At 47.6% G+C, this 10,435-nt stretch overlaps 1 protein-coding gene across 1 annotated transcript in view; it reads left to right on the plus strand.

Moving 5' to 3' along the window:
- The window catches only part of LIFR (leukemia inhibitory factor receptor alpha), a 59,390-nt gene extending 49,230 nt beyond the window's left edge, over positions 1-10,160 (plus strand). Inside the window, exons 16-20 of the mRNA XM_005872575.2 lie at positions 642-809; positions 4,763-4,924; positions 5,543-5,636; positions 7,484-7,562; positions 8,153-10,160. Coding sequence (XP_005872637.1) covers positions 642-809; positions 4,763-4,924; positions 5,543-5,636; positions 7,484-7,562; positions 8,153-8,776 — 1,127 coding nt within the window. The 3' untranslated portion in view covers positions 8,777-10,160. The remainder of the gene's footprint in view (positions 1-641; positions 810-4,762; positions 4,925-5,542; positions 5,637-7,483; positions 7,563-8,152) is intronic.
- Positions 10,161-10,435: the final 275 nt, after the last annotated feature.

Below are 10,435 nucleotides of genomic sequence, written 5' to 3' on the forward strand. Positions count from 1 at the left end.
TTGTGTGATACATTTAAAATTATGATTACTTATTCTTCATTTAGTGTTTGTATTTCACAAATTTATTGTCATTGAAAAAAATCTTATTTCAAAAATACTCTACAGATTTAAACAGCTATTAACTTATGCCAGACCATCAACAAAGGGGAAAATACGAATGGAATCTATTTGAGTAGCCACTTAGAGATTTTGTGTAGGTTGCTTCCCTAGATAGCAAGTTCTACCTTTGCATGTTTGGTTGCCAGCTTCACAAGCCAAAGGGTGTGTAGTAATATCTGTGAACGTCTATGATTAAATAGGAAATAAGCTTTTCATTTGAATTGTAGCTCTTTTTTAAAAAATACGCTTTTATTGATTTCAGAGAGGAAGAGAGAGGGAGAGAGAAATACCAAAGATGAGAGAACCATTGATCAGCTGCCTCCTGCACGCCCCCCTACTGGGGATCGAGCCCTCAACCGAGGCATGTGCCCTTGAGAGGAATTGAACCTAGGACCCTCAGTCCACAGGCTGATGCTCTATCCACTGAGCCAAGCAGGCTAGGGCAAACTTAGCTCTTTTTGAGGCTGGAAACACATTATCCGTTGATATCTTACTCTGTGTTAGTGACCTCTCCCTCAGCTGTTGACCGTTTCCTTTTCCAGCTCCAACCGTCGCACCGAATTTCACCGTGGAGGACACGTCTGCAGATTCGATTCTCGTGAAGTGGGAAGATATACCCGTGGAGGAGCTCAGAGGCTTCCTAAGAGGATATGTGTTTTACTTTGAAAAAGGAGAGAGAGACACCTCGAAGATGAGAGGCTTGGAGTCGGGTAAGTTCATCACTAACGTGACAGCAGTGCTTCCCAGAAGTTCTTCATTCACTACAAATAGCGGAGGGAGGAAAGTGCTGCTCCTTGCTTTAATGCTGGTTTCCAAAACGCTCTGAAAAACGGGGAAGTGAAAATGCAGTCATTTTATGAACATGAGAATTTTAAGATCGGAAGCACATGATAAATGAAGTGTGCAGTCTTTCAGAAATTATTCAAGTTATTTATTCTGAAACCTTGGACTCTAAGCCCCATCTCTTACTAGTCTGGCATAATCCATACCATAGCATCTTATGAAGGTCACTTAAAAAAACAAAACAAACAGTCTTCCTGAACTTATAATAATGGAGGAGGAAAACTCAGGAACCCAAAGAATAGCTTCGGAGCCTCCTTTGTTTTCTGACAAACAGCCACCCTCACAGCCACGGCCCGAATGAACTGAGAAACTTAATGGCCTCGACTGGGGACGAGTGTATCCATTAGATCTTAAAAATACAGCCAACCCTTGACACCTGGTAAGTGCATGCCCAAAGGATTTAGAGAACTCAGAACTCCCAGACTTGCAACTACAGAAATATTGATGACGGCTTCTGGCTTTTCCCTACCTTATATTTCTGTGGGAGTCAGATGTTTCTGATTCATAGCCGCATTACTCAAGCGGATCATCCGATCCGTTGGAGGGCTTCCATTTCCCTTAATGACCTCTCCCCGGAAAGAAGCCACTTGAATTATTCAGTGCTGGTCTGACAGGTAGAGAAGGGCATGGTTTCGGCAGGATGTATATCTTTTGTAATAAGAAAGCGTGTGTTTAAAATTTGCTTTGGCGGTTTCAGAGGAAGCCGTTATACGTCTGATATTTCTAAAATAGATGTTCATGGCAACTGTGTCCCTCCTACAGATCAGTTTCGCTGGCGCGTGGAGACGCCAACCGGCCTGCGCTAAGTCCCTTCCCCAGAGCAGCTGCGTTAACTGCGCCTCCCCGTCACCGAGCCTGCATTTCCTGAGCCTTCAGAGTGGCCCGTGAAGGAGGGAACCCCTAACTACCAAATTCTACGGACATCAGAGTCTGGTGTGATTTTCCTCAAATGCTCAGAAATTTTACACTTGAGCCAGTTAGAATTCTAGCAGCTAGACTTCCAGTGCGACACGGTGGATTGGTCGGTGAAATTAGAGTAAGACAGGAAAAAACAAGAACGCATAAAGCCACAGAGACAAAGAGCACTAGAGAGGTGGGAGAGCACCAGGAAGGAGGATTTGGACATTGGGGCTGTTGGGAGGGAGCGGTGGGATCCAGGGGGCAGTCAGCGTCACTGAGAAATCATTGGATTCATCCTGAGGGGCCAGGATCAGAGTGAATGTCAGGATGGGTGTGGGCTAGACATCGGGGGGTGATGGGAAGTCTGCGTGAGGAGCAGTTAGAACCCAAGCCCTCTGCCAGCTTCATGTGGCTGCTGTGAATGCCTCTCCCCTGCCTGAAGACAAGAGGGGTGTTTTTTGGAGAAACTGAACCAAGAGCCTCCAGATGGGAGGGGACGGGGAGAGGAGACACCTTAGTAACGGCACAACCCTCCCTCCTCCTCCTTCCCACCCAGCTAACAGGACGTCTCCGGGCCTGTGTTCTCAGGCACGGGATTAGAGGCGCTTCCTTTGGGAAAGGCAAATGGTTCCTGGTGGAGGACATAACAGATGCTGATAGTTGAGGGATCGTCCCAGGGAAAAGCCTGGTCATTCCCGACCAGGAGTCAGTAAGGCCCGCCACCCAGTGAACCCACCTATGCACACTGGGTCTTCGTGGCCTGTTAGTGGCTCTGGAACGGGGGTCGCCACCAGGGGTAACCAGGGGCTGAGAAAGCTCCTCGCATGAAAGACAGGAACCAGAAGAAATCGGAGGGAACGGGTTCCAGGTGGGCAGGCAGTCATTTAAAGCAGCACAAAGCTGTCTTCAGGCCGCTGAGTTCTGTGTATATTAGAAAGAACTCACAGGGAAAAATCAGAAGACGGGTCAGAACTCCCTCAGAATTAAGCTGGCCCCAGACTCTCCACAACACACCAGATTCTAGAGCAGTGATGGCGAACCTATGACACGCGTGTCAGAGGTGACACGCGAACTCATTTTTTTGGTTGATTTTTCTTTGTTAAATGGCATTTAAATATATAAAATAAATATCAAAAATATAAATCTTTGTTTTACTATGGTTGCAAATATCAAAAAATTTCTATATGTGACACGGCACCAGAGTTAAGTTAGGGTTTTGCTTCAAAATGCCACACTGAGCTCAAAAGGTTCACCATCACTGTTCTAGAAGGTATCACAGCTGTGTCTTCAAAATGCTGAGTGAAAATTATTTTCAGCCTGAAATTCTGTACTCAGCCGTCTACCAACCAGTATGCGAGCAGAATGGAGACATTTTTAGACATGCAGGCCCGCACGCTTCCTTCCCACACGCACCCTCTCTCAGGAAGCCGCCACACCCATGTACCCGTGAGGACGTAGTGGGGCGGGGAGTCCAGTCCAGGGCAGAGGCTCTGGGAGGAGTGGCCTGCGGGGTAGCAGACGGAAGGGGGGAGGCCAGTAGAGGGCTGGGGAAGGGCCATGATCCTGGGGCTTGGTTGTGTTGGACCACATAGAAAGTTGTATTGAATATTCATTGGAGGATGTAGGAAGAATTGGGAATTGGTACAGCAAGCAAATAAGGGTAAAAAGCAGTTATAACAACAGAAAAGCAAGACAGGAAACGTCATACCAAAATGCGTCTTAGCACTAATCCACGTTTATATGACCACAACGATGTACACACCAGCTGTGCCAAACGTGTTGATGTTTCTGGATGAATGATGTGGGGTTGGGGGCCGAGGGGTAGTGGTGAGAGCGAGCTAAGCGTCTACCTGTGGGACATGGGTCGATACTTCCAAAATTTAAAAATCAGGCCCTGCCCATCGAAGTTTGTTTTGAAATTGTTGGACCACAGTTTTCTGCGTGGTCCAACACAACCAATATCCAAGGAAACTGGTAACATGATTTTAAAGTGGGTGTGGGTCGGGGGTGGGGGGCAGGAGCTGGCAGGGAACTGCTGCTTTTTGGTTCTTAGCTCTATAATATGATTTAATTTTTTAAGACTAGTGTCTTGTGTTGTTTTGGTTGAAATTTAAAAAATGATAGTTTAAACAGTTCTTTTCTTTTTCCCTTTGTTTTTACTATTGATGCTGTTACAGATGTCCCCATGTTTCCCCCTCTGCCCGCCTCCACGCAGCCCCCGCCCCCTCCCTCTGGCCATCACCACACCGTTGTCTGTGTCTGTGGGTGACGCATCTACGTGTGTAGGTGAAGCCCTTTCAACAATTCTTTGCTTTTTGAAATGACTCAGAGGCTGCCTCACTGTTGCCTCATTGGAAAGCCTCTGTTTCTGGGTGGTTTGGAGCCATCTCCACTGATTTGTACTCTCGCTGCCTCTGGTCTCAATGCACAGGCAGGACCAGAGGGAGTGACCGCGGCCCCCGCCCCGGTGGGTCTGCTCGTGGTGTTTCATGCTCTTCGCAGCAGGAAGAGAAGGACTTGTAGTTACTGCCTTCCACGTGCCGGGCGTCATTCCGGGCAATGTGTGTGTGAGAACTCCCCACGGCCTTGCCAGATAAGGCCTGATACTCCGTTTCATGGTTGGAGATGCTCAGGTTCATGGGGTTTAAATATAAGGTCCAGCTCACGTGGCGCCAGATAAGGCCTGATACTCATGGTTGGAGACGCTCAGGTTCAGGGGGTTTAAATAAAAGGTCCAGCTCACGTGGCTACTCGGCGGCAGAGGTGGAGCGTGGCCATGGCTCTGGCTGGCTCCCCGGTCCCAGGCCTGCAGAGGGGCGGCCCCTGGACTCACCTCCCGGGGACGCGGGTGCGACAGCTGCGGTACCCACGCGTTTAAAATGCACAGAGATGATCACAGTCTTCTTCACTTTAAAAACAGGTCGTTCCGACGTGAAAGTTAAGAACATCACTGACATCTCCCAGAAGACCCTGCGGATCGCTGACCTTCAAGGCAAAACCAGTTACCACCTGGTCCTGCGCGCCTACACGAACGGCGGCCTGGGCCCCGAGAAGGGCATGTTCGTGGTGACCAAGGAGAACTGTGAGTGTAACGTGCCGGGGAGGTGCTTCCCACACTTAAAGGCACAGTGTCTCTAGCGATTAGTGTTTATGTGGGGATCCCCTTTTCTAAGTTTCCCACTGATGGCATTTTTCCAGTGGGTGCACGGCAGGTTAAAAGGCCCTGAGGTGACTTCGGATTTACTCTCGTTAGTTACTTTGGAGGTCACACACTCGCTTACGTAAATGACCGTGAGCTTGTGGTTCTCAACTGGGGGGGCCTTTTGTCTCCTTGGGGACACCTGGCAATGTCTGCTGGCACTTCGGAGAGCTAGGGGTGAGGACCATAGAGATGCTGCTAAACTTCCTACCGTGTACACAGCGGCCTTCCCCCCACACACAGACACACACACGGTGAGGAAATACCTGGCCCGCAGTGTCAATAGGGCCGAGGTTGAGAAACCCTGCTCGGAAGAATTGAAGTGCGAGGGTAGGAACTGGTCACGTGCTCGAAGGTTATACTCGAGTAGTTTCAGTGTTCCTGGAGCAGGCGGGACTTCTTTCTTCTCAGCTACCCACTTAAATATTTTCTGATATAAATGTATTTTATACTCCGTCCTGGAAGTGGGGGGTTTTAATATTTGCAACATTCTCTTTCCAGCCGTGGGGCTAATCATCGCCATCCTCATCCCGGTGGCCGTGGCGGTCATTGTCGGGGTGGTGACCAGTGTCCTTTGTTACCGGAAGCGAGAATGGTAATGGCACCTGCGTTTACTTTTGCTCTATTGTGTAGTTTATGTTTAACAAATAAGTACATTTTTTTCGGTTGAAGCTAGCTAGTAAAAAGAAATACTTGTTTTCGTCAGAATTAATGTTGGATCGAATGTTGGGCAAGAGTTTGGCATACGATTTAAAGGTTTAAAAATTAATAAGGTAAAAGCACAAATGTTCCCCCTACTGTGTTTCCTAATAATTTAGAGTAATAGTATTTATACTCAAAAGAAATCTTTGCAGGCTTAAATCTGACAATAGTTTTATGCAAGATCAAATGTAGCTTAATGGTTAAGATCTGACTTGTCTAGTGATCTGTTTAGAAAATCTGGTCATTTATTCGTTTAGTCAACGGACATGGATGCCTCCTCTCACGTGAGGATGGAAATAGTGGTAAACTAAGTAAATGTATAGACTTAGAGAGTAGGGGGCGCTGGGCATTAAACCCATAACCGCCCAGCAGATTCATGCCCACAGAGGGCGGGTACGGCAGGGTCGTGGCCGACCTGAGAACAGGAGGCCCCGTCACTGCAGGGGGTGCCAAGGCTCCCTGTGGAGTCCATCTGGCAGAGTCCCAAAGGGTGCGGAGGGGAAAGGAGGCTCCAGGCAGAGAAAAGGACTCCTCTGAGGACCCAGGAATTGGAAGGAGGCTGACCATCTGGAGAAAGTGAGAAGAACTGTGTGTCTGGGTGAATGGCAGTAGGTGAGGTGAGGTGAGGCAAGGCGAGGTGAAGTGAAGTGAGGCAGAGCGCCCGGTGGTCAGCTGGCAAGGTCCGCCGTGGGCTGCGCTGTGGCAAATGGTGGTGTTCATGCATCGACCGTCCTCACTGGCCTTAAAAATACTCCTGTTTATGACAAAGGCAAGAATTGATCCTAGCAATCCTGGCTTATAAATCAAAATAGTAAGGACTGAAATCTGTAGAATGCCCTGCCCTATCTTAGTAATAACCACATTCTCATGACCAAACATCACTCCATAAAACTGATTTCAATATTAAAAAAAAAAAAGCTGAAGGGGAGAATTTGACTTTGACGTTAGAGCATTTTAGTTTTGCATTAACAGTTCTTTTCCTGCAGGAATGTTGAATAATAAAGCCCCTTTGAATGGCTGTAAGTGGGGTATGGCACTGAGTCTTTCTTGTGTCTGTGTTTACTTTTTGCTCAATTGGAACAGCCTTTCTCTCTCACACAGTCCAGAACCTTCTCTCTCAGGCTCGCAGTCCAAGCCCTTAGGAGCAGGGAGGCTGCGTGATGCAGGTTGTGCAGTTGCGGCACAAACATTTGGTTTACGTGAGCAAGGCCTGCGCTTTGCTTTTGACCTGCTAGCACAGCCACGTTTTAATTCTGTGCTTTTCATTTTCATAAGAGGCATGAGCTATTGTAGTTCTGGGAATAGAAGTAGGTGTTTATGTATTAAAAGTGGAGCCTCTCAGTGCATCGTTCTAGTGATCACACTAAAAATGATTCCACTTATTTTTAAATATATATTTTTATTGATTTCAGAGAGGAAGGGAGGGAGAGAGAGAGAGGGAAATATCAATGATGAGAGACAATCGTTGATCGGCTGCCTCCGGCATGCCCCAGACTGGGGATCGAGCCCACAACCCAGGAGTGTGCCCTTGACCGGAATCGAACCCAGGACCCTCCAGTCTACAAGCCGATGCTCTATCCACTGAGCCAAACCAGCCAGGGCTGATCCCACATTTTTATCTCATGTCCATTACAGTATTCTTGTGAAATGTCAGAGTAATCCTCATGATGTATTAACTATTGGTTGTCTAATCGCTAACCTTATAATTATTAAATATACTTAATTGTACTTTATTTAAAGGATAAAAGAAACCTTCTACCCTGATATTCCTAATCCTGAAAACTGTAAAGCGTTACAGTTTCAGAAGGCTGTCTGTGAGGTAATCCTGTTTTTTTTTCTTACATTTATCTTTAAAGTACTGGCTTTTGGTATTTTTAGACTTTTGTGAAAATTTTTAACATGCAAATGTCATCCTAAGTCAGTGGTCGGCGAACTCATTAGTCAACAGAACCAAATATCAACAGTACAACGATTGAAATTTCTTTTGAGAGCCAAATTTTTTAAACTTAAACTATATAGGTAGGTACATTGTTATTAACTTAATTAGGGTACTCCTAAGGCTTAGGAAGAGCCACACTCAAGGGGCCAAAGAGCCGCATGTGGCTCTCGAGCCGCAGTTTGCCGACCACTGTCCTAAGTCAAAGAAATGGAAAAAATAAAGAGCTCTACCATCTGCTGAATTTCTACAATAATTATTTTTAAATCATTGGTATCATACTCTTTTCCCACTGCTGTTCATCGCAAGAATAACATTGATCTGGAGGGACAAAATTAGCTTTGCTCCAGTAGGCACTGCAGAACGCAGAGACGGGTTTTTACAAGCAGATGTGAAAAAATAGATGCAGTAATGTGGCTGTTCGTGGGAGCTTTGGTGCTGTCTTTAATCTCTGCCTTAAAATTGATTTCCAGGGAAGCAGCGCCCTGAAAACATTGGAAATGAATCCCTGTACCCCGAATAACGTCGAGGTTCTGGAAACTCGAACGGCAGTTCCTAAAATAGAGGATACAGAGATCATTTCTCCCGTGGCCGAGCGTCCCCCGGACGGCTCCGAGGCAGAGCCTGAAAGCCACCTGGCCGTGTCCTACTGTCCCCCCGTCATCGAGGAAGAAATACCGAACCCAGGAGCGGAGGAAGCCGGGGGCACTTCCCAAGTCGTGTACATCGACGTGCAGTCCATGTACCAGCCGCAGGCCAAGCCGGAGGCAGAGCAGGACGCGGACCCGGGGGCGGGGGGCGGCTACAAGCCCCAGATGCACCTCCCCGTGACCTCTGCTGGGGACGAGGCCACCGCAGAAGGGGACTTGGAGAAAACGGCGGGTTACAGGCCTCAGGCCAATGTGAACGCCTGGACCTTGGTGTCCCCGGACTCCCCCCGGTCCACGGACAGCAACAGCGATGCCGTGTCTTTCGGGAGCCCGTGCTCCATCAACTCCCGACAGTTCCTGATCCCCCCGAAGGACGAAGACTCCCCGCGATCCAATGGAGGAGGATGGTCCTTCACAAACTTTTTCCAGAACAAACCAAACGATTAACATGTCACTGCCGTCCGCCATCTCATAAGCTCTCATGGCCGGTGCCGCCGCGTGGGCCCGGGCACCCCGGGGGGTCCTGTGAAGTGTTGTCAGCGAGGTGGGCCCCACCACGTGTGTCACACGGCAGTGTCCTCTGCTTTCCGTGTAGTCTACACGCCACGGCAGAGTCACGCAGAGACTCAGCCCACGCAGCCCAAGGTCTGGAGCTGTTTGTGATTTGAGCCAAAGAATTCTCCCTTTCTCTCCCTCCCAGAAGTATTTCAAGCCGAATGCTGCCCGGTCCATACGTGCAAAACAAATCCCGCGGCCACCGTCCCCTGTTCTGTCGTTTATGGTTTTCTCATATGGACACTTGACGGAATTGCAAGCAGGTTTGCAGGCAGAGGGAATGTCAGAGCCACAGAGGGCGTGGGTTGGCCTGACATTTACTCCATCCTGGATGAAAACCAAGCACAGATCTGAAAACCTTCAACACTTCTCCTCCGCTCTCCACAGCATTTACAGAAGTTAATGTAATTGATGTAGCGACAGCTGGTTAGTGTTTGGTTGGATCAGTGTGCTGATCGCTGTGCCTGCTGTATCATGGGTATCAATCACACAGTTTTCTCAGGGGTACAAACTTGGAACAGGAGCACGACACTGAGCAGCCCGAGTCAGAATCGTCTTTCCTGCCTCTGGAGGGATTCTCCAACCTCTCCGTTATTTTTTTAACTTTTCTGCTAGCTTCCCATATCGCACTCGATTGCCTAGTATTTAAAACTTAAATTCCTAAGACGAGATCTAACTTGTTATTGTTGTTTTAATTTGGGTTATTTTGTGTTCCAGTGTCAGTTGCATAAATCTATGAGCAAATTCAATATTACCCATAAACATACGATTGCGGTGACTTCCTGTTTGAGATGACGACTGCGCAGGGTCTAGCGGCATTAGCTCTCTGTGCGGTTGTGACGGCTTCAGGTTCTCCTGGGTCCCCAGGCAGCAGCTGTGACACCTCGTAGCCGATGTTCCTTCTGATCACGCCTCTTAGCCGTTCCTCCCTCTTACGTGATCATCAGTCCAGACTGTTCGATCCAGTCCTCCATTTTGAAAAAGATAAACTAAAAAGATCATGCTTCTTACAGGGACAGTTACTCAAGGGCTCTCTTAGGTGAAATGTCACAAGATCCATGTGAGTCGATGGGCACCCCTGTGTTACAGCCGCGTGGCACGCTCCCCAGGGCAGCCTCTGCCCTTGGTGTTCACAGGTGATGTCTGGATTGGATTTGGTTCTCAGAAAAGCAGATGAAAAACTACAAAGTGTATCTTATTTTGTTCCTGCCCTCGGGTGGTCTATGTATTTTGTCTTTTGATACTTAAGAGTACTTAAAATTTTGAAATATCTTAAGTCAAGATATGCCTGTTTTGTGTTTTTTCTCACCAGAGGTTCTGTAATGTATCTGTACATAATGCATCAGTTTGGGGTTTTTCTAGCTCATAATGTATCTTTATAAAAACCATGTTGTGGAAAAAAGCCACAGGGTGACAAAAGGCAAGATCTATGTAGGTGCTCTGTGTGTGAATCCTGATGTTAGCTGCTGGAATTGGGCTAAGTCCCCGAGCTTCCACGATATGTGGACATGTGGAATGAAATAGAATTATGTACATAACACTAGAATATTT

Source organism: Myotis brandtii, unplaced genomic scaffold (genome assembly GCF_000412655.1).
Source record: "Myotis brandtii unplaced genomic scaffold, ASM41265v1 scaffold384, whole genome shotgun sequence".
Lineage (NCBI taxonomy): Eukaryota > Metazoa > Chordata > Mammalia > Chiroptera > Vespertilionidae > Myotis > Myotis brandtii.